This window comes from Entelurus aequoreus, linkage group LG01 (assembly GCF_033978785.1).
Source record: "Entelurus aequoreus isolate RoL-2023_Sb linkage group LG01, RoL_Eaeq_v1.1, whole genome shotgun sequence".
Taxonomy (NCBI): domain Eukaryota; kingdom Metazoa; phylum Chordata; class Actinopteri; order Syngnathiformes; family Syngnathidae; genus Entelurus; species Entelurus aequoreus.
In genome coordinates, this window is record NC_084731.1 from 66,093,959 (window position 1) to 66,119,582 (window position 25,624).

General features: G+C 37.2%; 1 protein-coding gene across 4 annotated transcripts in view; it reads right to left on the reverse strand.

Annotated features, from left to right (window-relative positions):
- Positions 1-25,624, reverse strand: part of LOC133655902 (tensin-2-like) — a 47,281-nt gene that overhangs the window by 18,263 nt on the left and 3,394 nt on the right. For 3 of the 4 annotated variants that reach the window (XM_062056535.1, XM_062056544.1, XM_062056516.1), the window contains exons 4-17: positions 24,819-24,869; positions 24,626-24,748; positions 24,498-24,562; positions 22,510-22,593; positions 20,943-21,055; positions 20,824-20,884; positions 18,787-18,862; positions 16,303-16,432; positions 14,182-14,247; positions 13,985-14,095; positions 11,248-12,426; positions 11,057-11,186; positions 4,696-5,393; positions 4,507-4,638 (exon numbers count right to left, since the gene is read on the reverse strand). In XM_062056535.1, the coding sequence (XP_061912519.1) occupies positions 4,507-4,638; positions 4,696-5,393; positions 11,057-11,186; positions 11,248-12,426; positions 13,985-14,095; positions 14,182-14,247; positions 16,303-16,432; positions 18,787-18,862; positions 20,824-20,884; positions 20,943-21,055; positions 22,510-22,593; positions 24,498-24,562; positions 24,626-24,748; positions 24,819-24,869 (3,019 nt within the window). The remainder of the gene's footprint in view (positions 1-4,506; positions 4,639-4,695; positions 5,394-11,056; positions 11,187-11,247; positions 12,427-13,984; positions 14,096-14,181; positions 14,248-16,302; positions 16,433-18,786; positions 18,863-20,823; positions 20,885-20,942; positions 21,056-22,509; positions 22,594-24,497; positions 24,563-24,625; positions 24,749-24,818; positions 24,870-25,624) is intronic. The other variant, XM_062056526.1, reaches the window with a different exon arrangement.

Below are 25,624 nucleotides of genomic sequence, written 5' to 3' on the forward strand. Positions count from 1 at the left end.
TTATATTACTGTTAAGCAAACTATGAATAATAAAACACACCAAAACATGTGTCCTTTATCATAGCTACGCGTATGACAAAAAAGCGCGTGAAAATCAGTGGTATTCAGTGAGGTAAAATTAATTAAATGCGCTGACAGTTCATTGCTCCTGCCAAATAAATTGCGCTGAGTGGAGCGGATCACCACTCCAAGATGGCGGCCCCGCGTCTCGTCTGCGCCAGTAGGCAGTAGCGCTCGATGCTGCGTACCCTTATAAGATGTCTATGGTTATAACGTTAGCAGTGAGTTTGCAGCCTCACTGATTTAACTACACAACAAATAAAAGTCACGTTACTTAGCCAATAAACGTTATCTTACATTCAAAACTTACCCTTCTTTGTGCAACTTCAAATGTCGAACGAAGTTGGAAGTTGTTGCGTCTCCGTCTGTAATATTCGAACTGCGTGATTTGCATACGGAAATTCGTTTTTTTGTTGACCAAGTCGGAGTTTTTATACCCGAACGAAACCAACTTTGGCATACTTGTTTCTCACTGGCGCGTTGTTTGACAACTCTTCTTCATTGGTTCTCCTGCAATTTGATTGGCTGAATGCTGTGTGATGAAAACAACGTAGATCTAATTTGATTGGCTGTTGTACTGAGAGCACACACGCTGACAGGAACAACACGCTGATAGACGCAGGCGAAGAAAATGAAAAATACGGAGCGCTCCCAAATAACTTTTTACGCTTTGGGTTTTGGGGAAAGTAGCAAGTCTTGTCAAGTCAAAAGGCTCAAGTCCAAGTGAAGTCACAAGTCATTGATGTTAAAGTCTAAGTCGAGTTGCAAGTCTCTTTACATTTTGTCAAGTCGAGTCTAAAGTCATCAAATTCATGACTCGAGTCTGACTCGAGTCCAAGTCATGTGACTCGAGTCCACACCTCTGGCACGTAAGCCATGATATTACATACCTTGGATCCCTCAGGCGGTATTGCATTAAAAAGCGACATCAGTGTGTAAAGGATATCACCACATGGGCTCAGGAACACTTCGGAAAACCACTGTCAGTAACTACAGTTGGTCGCTACATCTGTAAGTGCAAGTTAAAACTCTACAATGCAAAGCCAAAGCCATTTATCAACAACACCCAGAAGCGCTTCGCTGGGCCTGAACTCATCTAAAATGGACTGATGCAAAGTGGAAAAGTGTTCTGTGGTCTGATGAGTCCACATTTCAAATTGTTTTTGGAAACTGTGGACGTCGTGTCCTCCGGACCAAAGAGGAAAAGAACCATCCGGACTGTTCTAGGTGCAAAGTGTAAAAGGCAGCATCTGTGATGGTATGGGGGTGTATTAGTGCCCAAGGCATGGATAACTTACACATCTGTGAAGGCGCCATTAATGCTGAAAGGTACATACAGCTTTTGGAGCATCATTTGTTGCCATCCAAGCAACGTTATCATGGACGCCCCTGCTTATTTCAGTAAGACGATGCCAAGTCACGTGTTACAACAGCGTGGCTTCATAGTAAAAGAGTGCGGGTACTAGACTGGCCTGCCTGTAGTCCAGACATTGAAAATGTGTGGTGCAATATGAAGGCTAAAATAGCAGAAGGGAGACTGTTGAACAACTTAAGCTGTACATCAAGCAAGAATGGGAAATAATTCCACTTCAAAAATGTGTCTCCTCAGTTCCCAAACCTTTACTAAAAGGAAAGGCCATGTAACACAGTGGTAAAAATGCTCCTGTGAGAACTTTTTTGCAATGTTTTGCAGCCATTAAATTCTATTTGCAAAAAATAACAAAGTTTCTCAGTGTGAAAATAAAATATCTTGTCTTTGCAGTCTATTCAATTGAATATAAGTTGAAAAGGATTTGAAAATCATTGTATTCTCTTTTTATTTACCATTTACACAATGTGACAACTTCACTGCTTTTGGCTTTTGCAACAATATCCAACACAATAACTTTATGCAGCTTCAATCTGGGCTCTCTCATGTTGTGAAAAAGGGAAACAAAAATATAGAAGTGGGTCATTTGAGAATGTCTACACCCGTGCAAGCTCCAAGTACAATAAGAATATTTTAATCAAGTATCTATCTTTTAGGGCCGGACAATTAATCACATTTTAAGTACGATTATGGCGTCTCACGATTATGGTAACAAAATAATCGAAACAAACGACGGGACTGGTACATTTTAGAGGCGGTATAGTACCGAATAGGATTCATTAGTATCGTGGTACTATACTAGTACCCAGTGACGTGCAGTCAGGGGAGGCAGGTGAGGCGGGGCCTCACGTGCCATCATGGAAAGAAAAAAAATGTAAAAAGAAAAAAAATGAATTAAATTGTTATATGTATCCAGTGATTATACTATAAAGTTATTTTCCATTTAACTTCACCAGTTTTAGATTATTTGTATTCAAAATCGCTGAATTTTCACATTTGCCATTCAAATACTGAGAAGAGACTTGCGGTGAGTCACCAACCAGTTGAGCCTCACATGGATCGCGCAATGACTCGGCTAACTGCTGTGCAGTGAGACCGTATTGCTATATGAATTATATTACACATTTCCATAGTTTAGTTAGCTGAGGTATATAATGTACAGTGCATTTTGTCAACAACTGTATGTGTGTAACGTATTTCTTGTGCTGAGCAATCATAAAACTGCTGCGAAGACGCACTGGCTGAGGCTCGCAGTAATCCCGCCTCCTGGTGGTAGAGGGTGCTAGTGATCCCAGGGATCATTTTGGCGACTACTCGGCTGCAGAATAAGTGACAACAAGCAGCAACAGTTAGCGATCGTTTATTTTTTCCTCTCGCCTGGACTTTTAACATGGAGGATTACATATCTAAAATAAAACAGTTTTCTAAACTGGACTTTCAATCGAAGCAGGAGGTAATAATTAAAGGATCATCTCCATCGAGACAGAGAGACTTTTAAAACTGAAGAAAGATAAGGAAGACTTCTATAAACAAGTTATCGATGCTTTTGTTCAGAAGGAGCAGCGCATGGACTTCTTTTATAAGTAAAGGTAAGATCAAAACTCTACACAAAATACCCCATATTGACAAGGTGATTTATTTCTTTATCTTTTTTTTATTTAAAAAAATAAAATGAAATAATAAATTGTTGTCCACAAAATTCTACACAAAATACCTCATAATGACAACGTGATCCATCCATCCATTTACTACCGCTTGTCCCTTTTGGGGTCGCGGGGGGTGCTGGAGCCTATCTCAGCTGCATTCAGGCGGAAGGTGGGGTACACCCTGGACGCCACCTCATCGCAGGGCCAACACAGACAGACTGTTGCCAATCAACATGATTTTATTTTTATTTTTTATTTCGCATTTAAAAAAATAAAATAAAATAAATCAATTGATGTCCTCAAAATTCTACACAAAATACCCCATAATGACAACGTAATTAATTTTTTAAAATTGATTTCGTATTTAAAAAAATAAAATGAAATAATACATTTTTGTCCTCAAAATTCTACACAAAATACCCCATAATGACAACGTGATTATTTTTTTAAAAATTTATTTTGTATTTAAAAAAATACAATAAAATAATACATTTTTGTCCTCACAATTCTACACAAAATACCCCATATTGACAATGTGATATTTTATGTATTTATTTTGCATTTAAAAACATAAAATTAAATAAATCCATTTTTGTCCTCAAAATTCTACACAAAATACCCCATAATGACAATGTGATTAATTTTTTTTAATTTATTTTGTATTTAAAAAAATTTAATGAAATAATCAATTTTTGTCCTCAGAATTCTACACAAAATACCCCATAATGACAACGTGATTTATTTTTAAAATTTATTTTGTATTTAAAAAAACAAAATGAAATAATCAATTTTTGTCCTCAAAATTCTTCACAAAATACCCCATATTGACAACGTGATATTTTTTAATTTTTTAATTTTGCATTTAAAAAGATAAAATTAAATAAATCCATTTTTGTCCTCAAAATTCTACACAAAATACCCCATATTGACAACGTGATTTATTTTTTAAATTTATTTTATATTTTAAAAAAAATAAAAAAATTAATCCATTTTTGTCCTCAAAATTCTACACAAAATACCCCATAATGACAACGTGATATTTTTTAATTTTTAATTTTGCATTTAAAAAAATAAAATAAATACATTTTCTCCTCAAAATTCTACACAAAATACCCCATATTGACAATGTGCTTGTTTTTATTTTTTACTTTGTACTTAAAAAAACAATAACACATTTATTCCATTTACTTTCCGCATGTACTGTAAGTGTTTTAATGGATTAAAATAGTTTCCTATTGGAACAATTATTTTAGTTTTTTATACGATACGGTTTTCCTTTGGAACGAATAAATAACAAAAACTGAGCAATCTAAAAACAATTTTTGGAACGTGGATCAAATAATTTCGGATAATGAATAGTGGACAAATAATGCACCATCCTAATGATTGAAATAAAAACAAGACTATATCGAAACAAGTTTGGATGAATACCTTTGCTACCTGTGGCGTTGGCACTAGCAGGAGGTGTGGCTACCTTGAGGGCCAGCCCATACGCGCCTTGGAAGGAGGTACTGTCTCTGATGAGGAAGGTTCCTGGTTCCTTGTCCTTCAGCGCTGCAATGGCTGCCGGCAGAGAAGACACGTAGGAAGTGTGATCCAAACTCAGAGGTTTAAACTCACCTTGGTCTCGAGAGATCCTGGCTTTGTACCAGAACTTGGAGCCATCTTGGACAAACTTGCCGTTGACCCCCACGTCCTCCCTGCTGCTAAACTTCCTCAGCTCTCCAGCAGAGGGAGACAAAGTGGCGTTGTGCGTGGGTGAAGGGACGGGAAGCGAGGCGTGCCCGTTGAGGGGTCCCGGCGTTGAAGAAAGTCGTTTCTTCTCAGGGAGTGGCGGCTGGATGGTGACTGCGGTGTAGCCGGTGTACGGCATCTGGGGCACGCTCAGCACGTAGTAGGACGCCGTAGGGAACGTGGGCGTGTGATAGCCGTCGGGAGTGGGCGACGGCGGCTTGATGTCGTCTCTTTCAGGGCTCTGTCTACTTCCCGGGCTCGGTCTACTTCCCGGGGGCTCTGGAGCCGACAGTGAGCGCTTTGTGGAGGAATGATGGTTTGGGGTGGTGTTGGAAGACCCAGGACTGGTACTGGCTGAAAGGTTGACACTTCTCATGTTCTCCGCTGGGTCCTCGCATGGAAGATCTGAGCCCCTGACTTGGTCTTGGACGGGGGTGATGATAATAGTGGTACTCTGAGATCGGTCGGTGTCCTCTTCGCTTCCTTTGACCTTTGCATCAGACGGTGACCTTGAAGGCTGGGTGATGTTGGAACTTCCCACTTCTGTCTTGGCTGCTGGACTTGGAGTGGTAGCAGCATTGACACTGCAAGTCAAACAAAATGTGTTTAGGCATCGCTACAAGGCAGCGGTCTCAAGCTCGTGGCCCTAAGACCATATTTTTTAACTTCATAGTTTAGCGCAATTAAAACCGTGTTAAATGATTTTCTTTTTGAGGAAGTTAGGTTTTGTGTTTTTTTTGTTTTCATTGCTGCTATTTTAACTGCTTTTTTAATACATAAACAATATTAATTGTTGTTTTTTTAGCACATTGTCTTTCTTTTCTTTTAACTGGACAACATTTTAATTATCATTTTAAAGTTTGTAACATTGGAATGATCAGCACAGTTACAGTAGAATTACATATTTATGAATACATTAGTCATCTTTGTTTGTAAGAACATGCCTAAAATAAGTTAAGCTGCATTTAGAAGAAAATGACAGCCATTAAATATGTGTACGCTTTATTATCCGATTAGTCGACTAATCATTAAGATAATTGTTGACTAATTGACTATCAGATAGTCGACTAATCGCTAAGATAGTCATTGACTAATCAACTGTCAGAATAGTCAACTAATTGTTAAGATAGCCGTTGACTAATCGACTATCAAAATAGTAGACAAATCGTTAAAATAGCTGTTGACTAATCATCTATCATAATAGTTGACTAATCGTTAAGATAGTCGTTAACTAATCGACTATCAGATAGCCGACGAATCGTTAAGATAGTCTTTGACTAATCGACTATCAGAATATTCAACTAATCGTTAAGATAGCCGTTGATTAATTGACTATCAGAATAGTCGAATAATTGTTAAGATAGCCGTTGACTAATCGACTATCAAAAAAGTTGACTAATCGTTAAGATAGCCGTTGACTAATCGACTATCAGATACTAGACTAATAGTTAAGATAGTCGACTAATCGTTAAGATAGTCATTGACTAATCGACTATCAGAATAGTCAACTAATTGTTAAGATAGCCGTTGGCTAATCGACTATCAAAATAGTCGACTAATCGTTAAGATATATGTTGACTAATCGACTATCAGATAGTCGACTAATAGTTAAGATAGTCGACTAATTGTTAAGATAGTCGTTAACTAATCGACTATCAGAATAGTCAACTGGTCGTTAAGATAGTCGTTGACTAATCGACTATAAAATTAATCAACTAATCATTAAGATAGCCGTTGAATTATCGACTATCAAAATAGTCGACTAATTGTTAAGATAGTCGTTGACTGATCGACTATCAAAATAGTTGACTAATCATTAAGATAGTCATTCACTAATTGACTATCAGAATAGTCAACTAATCGTTAAGATAGCCGTTCACGAATCGACTATTAAAATAGTCGACTTAACGTTAAGATAGCCGTTGACTAATCAACTATCAAAATATTCGACTAATCGTTAAGATAGCCGTTGACTAATCGACTATCAAAATAGTTGACTAATCGTTAAGATAGCCGTTGACTAATCGACTATCAGATAGCAGACGAATCGTTAAGATAGTTCTTGACTAATCGACTATCAGAATAGTCAACTAATCGTTAAGATAGTTGTAGACTAATCGACTATCAGAATAGTCAACTAATAGTTAAGATAGCCGTTGACTAATTGACTATCAGAATAGTCGACTAATCGTTAAGATAGCCGTTGACTAATCAACTATCAGATAGTCGACTAATCGTTAAGATAGTCGACTAATCGTTAATATAGTCATTGACTAATCAACTATCAGAATAGTGAACTAATTGTTAAGATAGCCGTTGACTAATCAACTATCAGATAGTCGACTAATCGTTAAGATAGTCATTGACAAATCAACTATTAGAATAGTCAACTAATCGTTAAGATAGCCGTTGACTAATCGACTATCAAAATAGGCGACTAATCGTTAAGATATTCCTTTACTAATTGACTATCGGAATAGTCAACTAATCGTTAAGATAGCCGTTGACTAATCGACTATCAAAATAGTTGACTAATTGTTAAGATAGTCGTTGACTAATCGACTATCAGAATAGTCGAGTAATCGTTAAGATAGCCATTGACTAATCGACTATCAACATAGTCAACTAATCGTTAAGCTAATCGTTGACTAATCGACTATCAAAATGGTCTACTAATCGTTAATAAAGTTGTTGACTAATTGACTTTTAAAATAGTCGACTAATCGTTAAGATAGTCATTGACTAATTTGATATCAAAATAGTAGACAAATCGTTAAGATAGTCGTTGACTAATCGACTATCAAAACAGTCGACTAATTGTTAAGATAGTCATTGACTAATCAACTATTAAAATAGTCGACTGATTGTTAAGATAGTCATTGACTAATCGACTATCAAAATAGTCCACTAATCGTTAAGCTAATCGTTGACTAATCGACTATCAAAATAGTATACTGATCGTTAATATAGTTGTTGACTAATCGACTATCAAAATAGTCGACAAATCGTTAAGACAGTCATTGACTAATTGACTATCAAAATAGTAGACAAATCGTTAAGATAGTCGTTGACTAATCGACTATAAAATAGTCGACTAATTGTTAAGATAGTCATTGACTAATCAACTATCAAAATAGTCGACTAATCGTTAAGACAGTCATTGACTAATCAACTATTAAAATAGTCGACTGATCGTTAAGATAGTCATTGACTAATCAACTATTAAAATAGTCTACTAATCGTTAAGATAGTCGTTGACTAATCGACTATCAAAATAATAATCGTTATTTGTAGTACTATACTGTAGGGTAAATTCCTTTTCTTCTGGTGTCACAATCCTACAACGTTTTACCTTCAATCAACAACAACACAACACAATTTCAATCGTTACAACAATTATATACCAATAATACAAATATACATTGTTACAACAATTATATACCAATAATAAAAATTTTAAGTAAAATGTGTGCCTTTGAAAATGAATAAACTAGCTCAGTAACAATTACCCAGCTCAGTTATTCTCAAACTGTGGTACTAGTGGTACGCAGGCTCCATCTGGTGGTACGCCAAACAAGTCTGGAAATATGTATTGTCTTTGTTGATGTTTGTGTAGTGTGTGTAATGATACTATGGCCAAAAGTATTAAATATATGTGTTAAATAAAACATCTGCTTTGGTTTTAATGAATACTTAGGTCTGCTACACTACTATATTTTAATGTTGTCATTATGGTGGTACTTAATGAATAATTAGGTCTACTACACTACTGTATTTTAATGTTGTCATTATGGTGGTACTTAATGAATACTTAGGTCTACTACACTACTGTATTTTAATGTTGTCATTATGGCGGTACTTAATGAATACTTAGGTCTACTACACTACTGTATTTTAATGTTGTCATTATGGCGGTACTTAATGAATACGTAGGTCTACTACACTACTGTATTTAATGTTGTCATTATGGTGGTACTTAATGAATACTTAGGTCTACTACACTACTGTATTTAATGTTGTCATGATGGTGGTACTTAATGAATACTTAGGTCTACTACACTACTGTATTTTAATGTTGTCATTATGGCGGTACATAATGAATACTTAGGTCTACTACACTACTGTATTTAATGTTGTCATGATGGTGGTACTTAATGAATACTTAGGTCTACTACACTACTGTATTTTAATGTTGTCATTATGGCGGTACTTAATGAATACTTAGGTCTACTACACTACTGTATTTTAATGTTGTCATTATGGCGGTACTTAATGAATACGTAGGTCTACTACACTACTGTATTTAATGTTGTCATTATGGTGGTACTTAATGAATACTTAGGTCTACTACACTACTGTATTTTAATGTTGTCATTATGGTGGTACTTAATGAATACTTAAATCTACTACACTACTGTATTTAATGTTGTCATGATGGTGGTACTTAATGAATACTTAGGTCTACTACACTACTGTATTTTAATGTTGTCATTATGGTGGTACTTAATGAATACTTAAATCTACTACACTACTGTATTTAATGTTGTCATGATGGTGGTACTTAATGAATACTTAGGTCTACTACACTACTGTATTTTAATGTTGTCATTATGGCGGTACTTAATGAATACTTAGGTCTACTACACTACTGTATTTTAATGTTGTCATTATGGCGGTACTTAATGAATACGTAGGTCTACTACACTACTGTATTTGATGTTGTCATTATGGTGGTACTTAATGAATACTTAGGTCTACTACACTACTGTATTTAATGTTGTCATTATGGTGGTACTTAATGAATACTTAGGTCTACTACACTACTGTATTTTAATGTTGTCATTATGGTGGTACTTAATGAATACTTAGGTCTACTACACTACTGTATTTAATGTTGTCATTATGGTGGTACTTAATGAATACTTAGGTCTACTACACTACTGTATTTTAATGTTGTCATTATGGTGGTACTTAATAAATACTTACATCTACTACACTACTGTATTTTAATGTTGTCATGATGGTGGTACTTAATGAATACTTAGGTCTACTACACTACTGTATTTTAATATTGTCATTATGGTGGTACTTAATGAATACTTAAATATACTACACAACTGTATTTAATGTTGTCATGATGGTGGTACTTAATGAATACTTAGGTCTACTACACTACTGTATTTTAATGTTGTCATTATGGCGGTACTTAATGAATATGTAGGTTTACTACACTACTGTATTTAATGTTGTCATGATGGTGGTACTTAATGAATACTTAGGTCTACTACACTACTGTATTTTAATGTTGTCATTATGGTGGTACTTAATGAATACTTAAATCTACTACACTACTGTATTTAATGTTGTCATGATGGTGGTACTTAATGAATACTTAGGTCTACTACACTACTGTATTTTAATGTTGTCATTATGGTGGTACTTAATGAATTATTAAATCTACTACACTACTGTATTTAATGTTGTCATGATGGTGGTACTTAATGAATACTTAGGTCTACTACACTACTGTATTTTAATGTTGTCATAATGGTGGTACTTAATGAATACTTAAATCTACTACACTACTGTATTTAATGTTGTCATGATGGTGGTACTTAATGAATACTTAGGTCTACTACACTACTGTATTTAATGTTGTCAATTTGGTGGTACTTAATGAATACTTAGGTCTACTACACTACTGTATTTTAATGTTGTCATTATGGTGGTACTTAATAAATACTTACATCTACTACACTACTGTATTTAATGTTTTTATGATGGTGGTACTTAATGAATACTTAGGTCTACTACACTACTGTATTTTAATATTGTCATTATGGTGGTACTTAATGAATACTTAAATCTACTACACTACTGTATTTAATGTTGTCATGATGGTGGTACTTAATGAATACTTAGGTCTACTACACTACTGTATTTTAATGTTGTCATTATGGTGGTACTTAATGAATACTTAGGTCTACTACACTACTGTATTTTAATGTTGTCATTATGGTGGTACTTAATGAATACTTAGGTCTACTACACTACTGTATTTTAATGTTGTCATTATGGTGGTACTTAATGAATACTTAAATCTACTACACTACTGTATTTAATGTTGTCATGATGGTGGTACTTAATGAATACTTAGGTCTACTACACTATGTCCCATATTGAGATTTGAAGTAGAGGAAATCAGACGTTCCAAACAAAAGTGACAGTTTAGAGAAGATGCACCCACCTGTCTTCTGTGTGCGGGGGGCTGATAAGTGTGTAGTCGTGGTCAGAGTCCAGAGTCTGGGTGCTGGAGCGGTCAGGTTTTCCCTTTGAACCCTGAGACAAGTCAACCTCTGCACTGGGTTTGGACCTCTCTGCGATGTCAAGTGAGATGCATTTAAATGAAGAACAACAACTTTGCTTACTTCTGTTTACCTTTGAGATCAGGATTCTGCTGGTCTCCACACCCCAGAGGGGTCTCTGGAAGTCCGCCTCTCCCAGGCGAGGGGCTGCTGGCAGGCAACCAAGAGAGGTAACCTCGACTCTCGTGGCTCTCCACAGGCGATGCCTGGTGAGGAGAACAAGGGCAAGACTGGCGTGGGAGTGGAGGCGTGTGGTACCCACTGCTCGCACCGTCCCGCATGTCCACCAGACACTGTGGGCTGGGAAAGCTCTGCCGAGGTCCAAGAAAGAACCGTGGCTGCTCAGGGTTTGCACCCTGGTCCAAGGTGGCAGCGTGGCAGATGTGGAATGGCGGCATGGCTGATTGCCAAAAGTCAGGACTTCTGCTTTCCCACAACGCCGCCGCCTGTTCCGGATGCATCGGGTGGAACGCTCTCACCTGGTGCTCCCGCCTGCCGGAACACTCCCGGCAGGGACAGCCGGGGGACGGAGGGCCGAAGAACATCTCTCGGTACGGGCCGGAAGGCAGCGCTTGGTGGGAGACGTGAGTGGGCGGGGCTTGGCCGGAACAATGGAAGACTTGGCGTTCTTCGTGTCTGCCGGGGGCCGGCAGGGTGTGGCTGTGTGGATGCGGCAGTTCAGGAGGGGAGTAAGGGTAGCAGGGTCCATGGAGGCAGGACAGAGAGCGTTGCCATGGTAACTCCGGCAAAGGGTGGAGACTGTGGCGATGACAGAGGTCCAGGCGGGTCAGGTGAGGCGGAGGGGAGATGGGTTCCAAAGGCACTGCGGGAAAGGTTTGACTGTTTTTGCCAGCGTTCAGACATCCTGCACAGTGACTGTTAGACGGGCAGGGCTCCCCCTGGGCCACACCTCCACACCTGGGACCACACCTGTGTTCTCGCCTTAGTCCTCCCACACTTGACAGGTCTCCACCTTCTAAAACCTCCGTCTCTCTCTCCTTTTCTCGCCCTCCCAATTTCTGCCTGGTCTTCGCCATCGGACATTCAGCGTTCTTTCTTTCGGGGTGAGCCGCGGGGGCGGTGGGGTTCTCTGGACGGTCACCGGGGACGCGGCCGGACGTCCCGCCGAGAGGCTCGACCGTGGGGCTGCGGGCGAGGCAACCGTTGGCCGAGGAGGTGCGGCTTGCTCCGCGTCGCTTTCTCACCTGGGCGTACAGACTGCCATCCACAGGGCCTCTTGTGTGAGAGATATCTGTGGGGAACAAAACTGTACGAGTCACCTTATGGCGCTTCACACAGGTAAGTAGAAGATGCATGGCTGCAGACAACCGCAATGTACAAAACCCAAAACCAGTGAAGTTTTCACGTTGTGTAAATGGTAAATAAAAAGAGAATACAATGATTTGCAAATCCTTTTCAACTTGTATTCAATTGAATAGACTGCAAAGACAAGATATTTAATTTGATGCCTGCAACATGTTTCAAAAAAGCTGGCACGAGTGGCAAAAAAGAGTGAGAAAGTTGAGGAATACTCATCAGAGACTTAATTGGAACATTACCACAGGTGAACAGGCTTATTGGGAACAGGTGGGTGCCATGATTGGGTATAAAAGCAGCTTCCATGAAATGCTCAGTCATTCACAAACAAGGACGGGGCGAGGGTCACCACTTTGTCAACAAATGTGTGATCAAATTTTTTAAGAACATTTCTCAACCAGCTATTGCAAGGAATTTAGGGATTTCCCCATCCACGCTCCGTAATATCATCAAAAGGTTCAGAGAATCTGGAGAAATCACTGCACGTAAGCCATGATATTACGGACTTTGGATCCCTCAGGCGGTACTGCATCAAAAACGGACATCAGTGTGTAAAGGATATCACCACATGGGCTCCGGAAAACTTCAGAAAACCACTGTCCTACAATTGGTCGCTACATCTGTTAGTGCAAGTTAAAACTCTCCTATGCAAAGCCAAAGCCATTTATCAACAACACCCAGAAACGCTTCGCTGGGCCCGAGCTCAACTAAGATGGACTGATGCAAAGTGGAAAAATTATCCGTGGTCTGATGAGTCCACATGTCATATTGTTTTTGGAAACTGTGGACGTTGTGTCCTCCGGAACAAAGAGGAAAAGAACCATCCGGACTGTTCTAGGTGCAAAGTGTAAGAGGCAGCATCTGTGATGGTATGGGGGTGTATTAGTGCCCAAGGCATGGGTAACTTACACATCTGTGCAGGCACCATTAATGCTGAAAGGTACACACAGGTTTTGGAGCAACAAATGTTGCCATCCAAGCAACGTTATCATGGACGCCCCTGCTTATTTCAGCAAGACGATGCCTAGCCACATGTTACAACAGCGTGGCTTCATAGTAAAAGAGTGCGGGTACTAGACTGGCCTGCCTGTAGTCCAGACATTGAAAATGTATGGTGCAATATGAAGGCTAAAATATCAGAAGGGAGACTGTTGAACAACTTAAGCTGTACATCAAGCAAGAATGGGAAATAATTCCACTTCAAAAATGTGTCTCCTCAGTTCCCAAACCGTGTGTTGTTAAAGGAAAGGCCATGTAACACAGTGGTAAAAATGCCCCTGTGACAACTTTTTTGGAATGTGTTGCTGCCATTATATTCCAAGTTCATGATTATTTGCAAAAAAAAAAAGAAGTTTCTCAGTGTGAATGTGAAATATCTTGTCTTTGCAGTCTATTCAATTGAATATAAGTTGAAAAGGATTTGCAAATCATTGTATTCTGTTTTTATTGACCATTTACACAACGTGGGTAAAACAAAAACTACAGCATCTTACTTTCTGTGCTGTCTTGGTGGTGAAGGTGAAAGTTCTCATAAGAATCCCATCTGACCACTGGATCTGAGGTGTTGTCGTCCACTTTGACCGAGGCATCCGGCTTCTGGTCTTCTTAAAAGCAGATATTTTGACGTCTCAATCACGAGCAAAAAGACAAAGCGCACTTGAAACAACACAAGACGACTAAAAATAGTCACCGTTTAATTTTTCCGGCCCGCTGGAGAAGATAAACTCCACGGCAGCATCAAGGGGGAACCTGTCATCTGGAGGAAGAAGCTTATGAAATATTGCTGCGACGCCAGGAAATGATAAAATAGTCAGAAATACACAACAGACTTGGGTAAATAGCATCATGTCATGTATGCATTGTAAACAGGAGCGAGCACTTTAAATAACTTTCCAAATGACTGAAACATGCTAAAGAGTCTGAGCTTTACTGCAAGTAGGAATACTGTCCAGTAACAAATACTTGTATATTTGTATCAGCATAGGAAATGACGAGTACAACTTTTCTCCAAAGGAGTTTAGTCACCATACACCAGACCCGGGCAAATTAAGACCCCGGGGCCACATGGACAATGACCCCAAACACACGTCAAAAGTGGTAAAGGAATGGCTAAATCAGGCTAGAATGAAGGTTTTAGAATGGCCTTCCCAAAGTCCTGACTTAAATGTGTGGACAATGCTGAAGAAACAAGTCCATGTCAGAAAACCAACATATTTAGATGAACTGCTGAATTAAGCTTTTCAATCTGGCCCGCCGGACATTCCCAAATATTTTTTTTTAGATGTTTAAGATGGAAAGTGTAGCTGCCATTATGATGTGCAGTGATGTTTTCTAATGAGCCTAAGTCTTCAACTACACTAAGTCTTTCAATGCTTGGAATCTGCATGATATAATAGTTACTATGGTCATCAAATTAGTTACTATGGTAATCTAATGAGTTACTATGGTCATCTAATTAGTTACTATGGTCATCTAAAGAGTTACTATGGTCATCTAATTAGTTACTATGGTCATCTAATTAGTTACTATGGTAATGTAAGTCACAGCAGCTCAGACGAGGCACCAAGCAGTGTGGGTGAGGAGTGTTTCCACAGAGTGTTTCCAGAGCCTGAAATGTGGGTGTCAGGGACAGACGTGGAAGGAGATTTTTACAACAAAGTTTCTAAAGCTTAGTGATATATCTGATGTATCAGATTGTAGGTGGGTTTTTTTTTTTACCCTTCACGTTCATATTTCACTGTTTGTTGCAATTTTGTAGTGTTTCGCGTGATTGTAAAATATGTGGATGGAGAGTGGGTGTGACGTTCATATGTTGTCAATATTCAGTGTTTTATTCTTCATAGTTGATATTGTAAATCCCACTTTCTTTATTTTCATGTACATTCAGGGTGTCTCATTCAGTAAAAAATTTTTTAATTCCATTCCGTTTTTAAGGCGGTCTGTCATAACGTTTTTACATTCAATCAGACATTATTGTGAGGTTTTGTATTAGGACCCAAGCACACATACTGTACAGCAGATTTTCACAGCTTACATATTTCACAGCTTACATATATATATATATATATATATATATATATATATATATATATATATATATATATATATATATATATATATATATATATATATATATATATATATATATATATATATATATTACATATATATTACATATATATTACATATATATATATATATATATATATATATATATATATATTACATATATATTACATATATATTACATATATATATATATATATATATATATATATATATATATATATATATATATATATATATATATATATATATACATATATATATATATATATATATATATATATATACATATATGCATATGTATATATATGTGTATATATACACACACACATATGTATACATATATATATACATACACACACATATTTATACATATATACACACACCCACATATATATATATATATATATATATATATATATATATATATATATATATATATATATATATATATATATATATATATATATATATATATATATATATATATATATATATATATATATATATATATGTGTGTATATATGTATACATATGTGTTTGTATATAGAAGTATATATATATGTATACATACATATACAGTCGCGATCAAAAGTTTACATACACTTGTACGGAACATAATGTCATGGCTGTTTGAAGTATATATATATATATATAACACATTATTTTCCTCTAAATTTGCCCCCCGGAGTGGAAATAACTGCCCAGGCCTGCCATAGCCGCTAGTGGACAAGCGTTGTTCTACCTGAGCAGGCGACGTCCAGTTCATTCTTGCCAAACCAGAGCTGGGCTCCATGGATGGTGCAGGTGTGGAACTGGATCCTGAACACCACCTCCCTCTCTGCTGCTTGGCTGCGTCGATGATAGCACTTCACCTGAGGTGAGGACCAGAAGTGCATGAACACATAACATCCCTGATGATGATAGCGCTTCACCTGAGATGAGGACCAGAAATGCATGAACACATAATATCTCTGATGGACAACTGTAGTGAAACATGTTTCTTTTATTCCTACGCTGGTGAAAGGAAAGTCATTTTAACAATATATCGCCAAACATGTCAGAAGTCATTCATTGGTTTTTGAGCAATCTGCATCATCAGTTTGTTCCTAAATAGCCTGACGTATCAGATCAGACACACGCATTACACGTATAATCCACATGAGGGCAGTAACTGACTTAATAGAGGACTGTCCCAGGTACAGTATGTCACATAGTATTCACGTACATGTACAGTACGTCACATAGTATTTACATCATGTATACATAGAGGTACAGTATGTCACATAGTATTTACATAATTTTTACATACATGTACAGTATGTCACATAGTATTTACATAATGTTTACATACAGGTACAGTATGTCACATAGTATTTACGTACATGTACAGAATGTCACATAGCATTTACATACACGTACTGTATGTCACATAGTATTTACATAAAGTATACACACAGGTACAGTATGTCACATAGTATTTATATAAAGTATACATACAGGTACAGTATGTCACATAGTACTTACATAAAGTATACATACAGGTACAGTATGTCACATAGTATTTACGTACATGTACAGTATGTCACATAGTATTTACATACAGGTAAAGTATGTCACATAGTATTTACATAAAGTATACATACAGGTACAGTATGCCACATAAAATTTACATACATGTACAGTATGTCACACAGTATTTAGATACATGTACAGTATGTCACATAGTATTTACGTACAGGTACAGTATGTCACATAGTATTTACATACATGTACAGTATGTCACGTAGTATTTACGTACAGGTGCAGTATGTCACATAGTATTTACATCACGTATGCATACAGTTACAGTATGTCACATAGTATTTACGTACAGGTACAGTATGTCACATAGTATTTACATACATGTACAGTATGTCACGTAGTATTTACGTACAGGTGCAGTATGTCACATAGTATTTACATCACGTATGCATACAGTTACAGTATGTCACATAGTATTTACATCACATATACGTACAGGTAAAGTATGTCACATAGTATTTACATACAGGTAAAGTATGTCACATAGTATTTACATAAAGTATACATACAGGTACAGTATGCCACATAAAATTTACATACATGTACAGTATGTCACACAGTATTTAGATACATGTACAGTATGTCACATAGTATTTACGTACAGGTACAGTATGTCACATAGTATTTACATACATGTACAGTATGTCACGTAGTATTTACGTACAGGTGCAGTATGTCACATAGTATTTACATCACGTATGCATACAGTTACAGTATGTCACATAGTATTTACGTACAGGTACAGTATGTCACATAGTATTTACATACATGTACAGTATGTCACGTAGTATTTACGTACAGGTGCAGTATGTCACATAGTATTTACATCACGTATGCATACAGTTACAGTATGTCACATAGTATTTACATCACATATACGTACAGGTAAAGTATGTCACATAGTATTTACGTACATGTACAGTATGTCACATAGTATTTACATACAGGTAAAGTATGTCACATAGTATTTACATAAAGTATACATACAGGTACAGTATGCCACATAAAATTTACATACATGTACAGTATGTCACACAGTATTTAGATACATGTACAGTATGTCACATAGTATTTACGTACAGGTACAGTATGTCACATAGTATTTACATACAGTATGTCACATAGTATTTACATCACGTATGCATACAGTTACAGTATGTCACATAGTATTTACGTACAGGTACAGTATGTCACATAGTATTTACATACATGTACAGTATGTCACGTAGTATTTACGTACAGGTGCAGTATGTCACATAGTATTTACATCACGTATGCATACAGTTACAGTATGTCACATAGTATTTACATCACATATACGTACAGGTACAGTATGTCACATAGTATTTACATACATGTACAGTATGTCACATAGTATTTACGTACAGGTGCATTATGTCACATAGTATTTACATCACAAAAACATACATGTACAGTATGTCACATAGTATTTACGTACAGGTGCATTATGTCACATAGTATTTACATCACAAAAACATACAGGTACAGTATGTCACATAGTATTTACATACATGTACAGTATGTCACATAGTATTTACGTACAGGTGCATTATGTCACATAGTATTTGCATCACAAAAACATACAGGTACAGTATGTCACATAGTATTTACAGCATGTTCTCACCATAATGTCCCCCTTCAGCAACAACGCAGGTTCCATTGTCACGCACAACTTTCTTGCCCGAGAAGACTGAGGGTTGCTATGGAAACACACACAAGTGTTAGACCAAACACACCTTTGTCGAGTAAACAATGTGAACGTTGAACATAAGCCCAGCAGATGGAGAAGATGGAGAAAATGGAGACGATAGAGAAGATGGAGACTACTCACTAGACACAGATGGAGAAGATGTAGAAGATGGAAACTACTCACTAGACACAGATGGAGAAGATGGAGACTACTCACTAGACACAGATGGAGAAGATGGAGACTACTCACTAGACACAGATGGAGAAGATGGAGACTACTCACTAGTCACAGATGGAGAAGATAGAGAAGATGGAAACTACTCACTAGACACAGATGGAGAAGATGGAGACTACTCACTAGACACAGATGGAGAAGATGGAGACTACTAACTAGACACAGATGGAGAAGATGAAGACTACTCACTAGTCACAGATGGAGAAGATAGAGAAGATGGAAACTACTCACTAGACACAGATGGAGAAGATGGAGACTACTCACTAGACACAGATGGAGAAGATGGAGACTACTCACTAGACACAGATGAAGAAGATGGAGACTACTCACTAGACACAGATGGAGAAGATGGAGACTACTCACTAGTCACAGATGGAGAAGATAGAGAAGATGGAAACTACTCACTAGACACAGATGGAGAAGATGGAGACAACTCACTAGACACAGATGGAGAAGATGGAGACTACTCACTAGACACAGATGAAGAAGATGGAAACTACTCACTAGACACAGATGGAGAAGATGGAGACTACTCACTAGTCACAGATGGAGAAGATAGAGAAGATGGAAACTACTCACTAGACACAGATGAAGAAGATGGAAACTACTCACTAGACACAGATGGAGAAGATGGAGACTACTCACTAGACACAGATGGAGAAGATGGAAACTACTCACTAGACACAGATGGAGAAGATAGAGAAGATGGAAACTACTCACTAGACACAGATGAAGAAGATGGAAACTACTCACTAGACACAGATGGAGAAGATGGAGACTACTCACTAGACACAGATGGAGAAGATGGAGACTACTCATTAGACACAGATGAAGAAGATAGAAACTACTCACTAGACACAGATGGAGAAGATGGAGACTACTCACTAGTCACAGATGGAGAAGATAGAGAAGATGGAAACTACTCACTAGACACAGATGGAGAAGATGGAGACTACTCACTAGACACAGATGGAGAAGATGGAGACTACTCGCTAGACACAGATGGAGAAGATGGAAACTACTCACTAGACACAGATGGAGAAGATGGAGACTACTCACTAGACACAGATGGAGAAGATGGAGACTACTCACTAGACACAGATGAAGAAGATGGAGACTACTCACTAGACACAGATGAAGAAGATGGAGACTACTCACTAGACACAGATGGAGAAGATGGAGACTACTCACTAGTCACAGATGGAGAAGATAGAGAAGATGGAAACTACTCACTAGACACAGATGGAGAAGATGGAGACAACTCACTAGACACAGATGGAGAAGATGGAGACTACTCACTAGACACAGATGAAGAAGATGGAAACTACTCACTAGACACAGATGGAGAAGATGGAGACTACTCACTAGTCACAGATGGAGAAGATAGAGAAGATGGAAACTACTCACTAGACACAGATGAAGAAGATGGAAACTACTCACTAGACACAGATGGAGAAGATGGAGACTACTCACTAGACACAGATGGAGAAGATGGAGACTACTCACTAGACACAGATGAAGAAGATAGAAACTACTCACTAGACACAGATGGAGAAGATGGAGACTACTCACTAGACACAGATGAAGAAGATGGAAACTACTCACTAGACACAGATGGAGAAGATGGAGACTACTCACTAGACACAGATGGAGAAGATGGAGACTACTCACTAGACACAGATGGAGAAGATGGAAACTACTCACTAGACACAGATGGAGAAGATGGAGACTACTCACTAGACACAGGAGGTGTAGATCAGCTGCAGTGACTGGTAGATCTTTACAAAGGGAAAGTAACCTGCCGAGAGAAAACATTCTCTACCATACAATATTAGTTAACTGTACATAAAACTGACCTCCTCCTGTCTGAAAATTGGTCAGGGATGGAATGAGGATGTGGTGCAGGAACAGAGGACTGCTGTTCATCTTGATGGTGCCTGACAGCAGACCAGCAAAGTAGTAGATGTACCTGAGGTGACACAATGTTGATGCACTTAGGGCCTGCTTAACTACTAAGAAATATTTGGTTTTTCATGGTGAGCAAAACCCAGGAAAAAAAAAATGCTACCGGGAAGACACCAGGAAAGAAAGATAAAATACGGGAAGTATGGGCTTCATGGTGTCCATCTGTACTGTACAACAGTAGTCATAACAGTAATACTATACTATATATATGCAGTCCCTCTTCGTAGTAGCTGCCTCGTACTACAACATAGAAAAGTAATTTGCTGTGAAACTCCCGACGGTTATTATAACTCTATTAAATTAAAGTGATCTAAAACCCCTGATTGCACTTTGACAAACTTATAGGAGGACTAGTGTTAGCTTGCTAGCTGGCTTAAATGCTAACATTAAAGTATTTTCCAATTACGGAACGTCATACCCTAATCTAAACGAGTATGAACACATTACTGTCTAAACCAGGGGTGTCAAACTAATTTCAGCTCGGGGGCCACATGGAGGAAACTCTCTTCCTAAGTGGGCCACACTGGTAAAATCATGGCATGACAAATGAAAAATAAAGACAACTTCAGATTGTCTGCTTTGTTTGAAAATAGAACAAACAACACATACTGAAAATGTACAAATCATAATATATACATGCATATACATATATACATAATATACATATATATAATAATGTATAAACTATGATATACATTATCAAGTAGAAACAGACGGACACAGGCTGCACTCCGTTCAACAGGAAGTGAACTTGCGTGACATCACGTAAAGCGGAAGTGAAACTAATCAACCAATTTGCATTTATTACAAAACGCTCTAAAAGGTTTACAAATGAAAATAGAAGAAGATAGACATATTTAAACACACAAATACAAATGGTATGGCTTAATATTTCCTCTGCCAAGAAAGGATAAAATACTTTAGTACATTCAGAGCACATTTAACATTTAATTTTGGTCACAATAACTTGATTTAGCCATTTTATTCATTGTTTTGGTTGACAGAAACATAAACTATTGTATTGCTTTCGGTTGTGATGTTTATTCACGTGCAACATTTTGCTAATAGAGAATATTTATTGATTTTATTTCACTTGGATATTTAAAAGTTTACGTTCACGTTAAGATAAAGAAGAAATACATATACATATTGCATTTGAAAAGGGTATACTTGCATTGTTGTTATGTTTTATCATTTGGTCTCCAAAAAATAATGTCAATAATATCGTTTATGGGCATTAATTAGTAGGTGACTTCAAGGCAAGTGATAAAATAATGTCAATAATATAGTTTATGGGCAATAATTTGTAGGTGACTTCAAGGCAAGTGATAAAATAATGTCAATAATATAGTTTATGGGCAATAATTAGTAGGTGACTTCAAGGCAAGTGATAAAATAATGTCAATAACATAGTTTATGGGCAATAATTAGTATGTGACTTCAAGTTGTATCAAAGACCTTCTCTGAGAGGGCTGCAGGGAAGATGAAACTTTGTCCTCACAGAACTTCCTCATGGCCAAGGTGGTGAGGGCCTGGTCCACACTGTACACACAATCATACAATCATCATACATTCTTATGGTGGCTATGCAAAATCATTTTTGTTAATCAGATTAATTACTCTTTTAAATCTGGATTCATCACTCGCATAATTCAAATTCACTTAAAAAAAAGGACTTGGACACAAATGTTAAAATGTTATACAAGAACACTTTTTTAAATGTTTTACTTGAATGTTATTTGCTCAAAAAGTTTGCTCTAAAGTCCCGTCACAGTTTATTTTGGTTTAAGCTTTGTAGGGCTGCACACCATTGGATTTGATTCAGTATTGATTATTGATTCAAACTGATTCTCAATTCAAAATCCATCCATTTCTGGTACATTTTTATATTACTTAAAAGAAAACTTTGTTCAACTAAATGCTACCAAAACATGAAATAAAGTCAAATACAAATAAGACAACAAGATAAGAATCCAACACTTCTCTTTTCTAAAGTAAATGTGTACAACAGATATAGATCATCTACATCTACTATATGATTTGTCTGAGTGGCTGGACAGGACAGATTTAAAAAAAAAAAAAAAAAGAGAAAAAAAAAAAAAAATAATATATATATATATATATATATATATATATATATATATATATATATATATATATATATATATATATATATATATATATATATATATATATATATATATTATTGATTAAGAATCGCTACAAAAAAATAATTACGATTCATTTGAATGTTGTTTTTTTTGACGCCCCTAAAAATAAGGCAACAAGAGAAGTATACAACACTTCTATTCTGTAAATGTAAACATGTACAGCAGATATACAGTCGTGGTCAAAAGTTGACATACACTTGTAAAGAACATAATGTCATGGCTGTCTTGAGTTTCCAATAATTTTTACAACTCTTATTTTTTTGTGATAGAGTGATTGGAGCACATACTTGTTGGTCACAAAAACATTCATGAAGTTTGGTTCTTTTATGAATTTATTATGGGTCTACTGAAAATGTGAGCAAATCTGCTGGGTCAAAAGTATACATACAGCAATGTTAATATTTGTTTACATGTCCCTTGGCAAGTTTCACAGCAATAAGGCGCTTTTGGTAGCCATCCACAAGCTTCTGCTTGAATTTTTGACCACAATCTTGGTGCAGTTCAGCTAAATGTGTTGGTTTTCTGACATGGACTTGTTTCTTCAGCATTGTCCACACGTTTAAGTCAGGACTCTGGGAAGGCCGTTCTAAAACCTTCTTTCTAGCCTGATTTAGCCATTATTTTACCACTTTTGACGTGTGTTTGGGGTCATTGTCCTGTTGGAACACCCAACTGCGCCCAAGACCCAACCTTCGGGCTGATGACTTTAGGTTGTCCTGAAGAATTTGGAGGTAGGTAACCTTCTTTTTTTCATTGTCCCATTTAAAGCCCCAGTTCCATTGGCAGCAAAATAGGCCCAGAGTATAATACTACCACCACCATGCTTGACGGTAGGGATGGTGTTCCTGGGATTCCTGGGATTAAAGGCCTCACCTTTTCTCCTCCAATCCATTTTTGTTTCATCTGACCACAGAACTTTCCTCTTATCTTTGTCCATGTAATGTCAGATAAAACAAAAATGGAGCTGTTTGGCCACAATACCCAGCAATATGTTTGGAGGAGAAAAGGTGAGGCCTTTAATCCCAGGAACACCATGCCTACCGTTAGACACATTTAACTTGTTTACCTCTCTTTCATGAATAAAGCAACATAAATGATATATATGAATGATCCCCTCCACTTGGTACATTAAAAAGTAGCTGGCCTGTAGAAATAGTCTACTTGCTATTTATTGACAGTGGTGAGAAAAGATGAGAAGACGAGACAAATGTGAGTGGACTGTGACTACAAGACTTGATGACTTCTTCAGCTTAAGACGAAAGATAGTTGACTTACCCTGCTGAGATCCTGTTGTAGTGCATGAAAGCTGCCACAATCACGGCCGTCTTCCCTGGGTGACCCTGTCATAGGACGAGCAGACCATGAGGTGACCTTCACCGCCTGCACCTTCAGCTGCCACCGACCTTACAGTGGAGGACCACCACGTTGTGAGGGTCAGCGCCCAGCCAGGTCTCCATGGTCTTACACACGCTACAGATCCCGTCCAGAGGCGGAGCGTGAAGGTCAGGCCAGCCCAAGTCTTGGACCTGCAGCAGAGGAGGAGACCACGGTGTGGACTTTCCCCAATGCACCGTGGTAATGTCGAACAAAACCTACCTTCGGGTTGAGTCTGGTGATGTCGTGTCTCTTCTCCGATAAATTCAACAGCTAGAAAAGAAACGTAAGAAACCACTAAATTCAATGAGCGATACCAGGGGTGTCCAAACTCCCCCCCCCCCATTTTTTAATTTTCAAAACCGATACAATATATTTTGCATTGGTGTTAAAGGTCCAGGAGACCCAGAAGGGTCTCAGTCATTGAAGTGTTTTAATAACTCATATATATATATATATATATTTAATTATCTATCCATCAACTTTATCAGTTGAAATAAAGTTACAAATTGTCTTATGTTTTATGCCCTTTTTGTCAAAGAAAACCCAGTTTTTTATGAAAGAAACACATAAGAAGTTCTATAATATCTATTTTTACTTTCAACACTTAAATATCCAAAGATAAACTTCAGACCTATCCGTTGACATAAAGTTGAAAATGTTCTTACCTTTTATGCCCTTTTTTTGTCAAATAAAATCCTGTTTTTTATGGCAAAAACACAAAATATGCAACATTTTCAACAAAAAAATTTCAAAATGAAATATTTGATGTGAAGTAAATAGAGCCCAAAATAGGTAAATATTCCACTCATAAAAGTGTTGAAAATAAGTCATATGTATTTTATTTTTACTTTCAACACTTGAATCTCTAGATCAACTTCAGATCTATCCGTCGATTACAAGTTTTTATTTATTCATCTATGTTTTCTTATGTTTTATTACATTTTTGTCAAAGAACACTCTGTATTTCATGACAAAAACACAAAATTTGTCCTATATTAATATTTATTTGTACTTCCAACACTTAA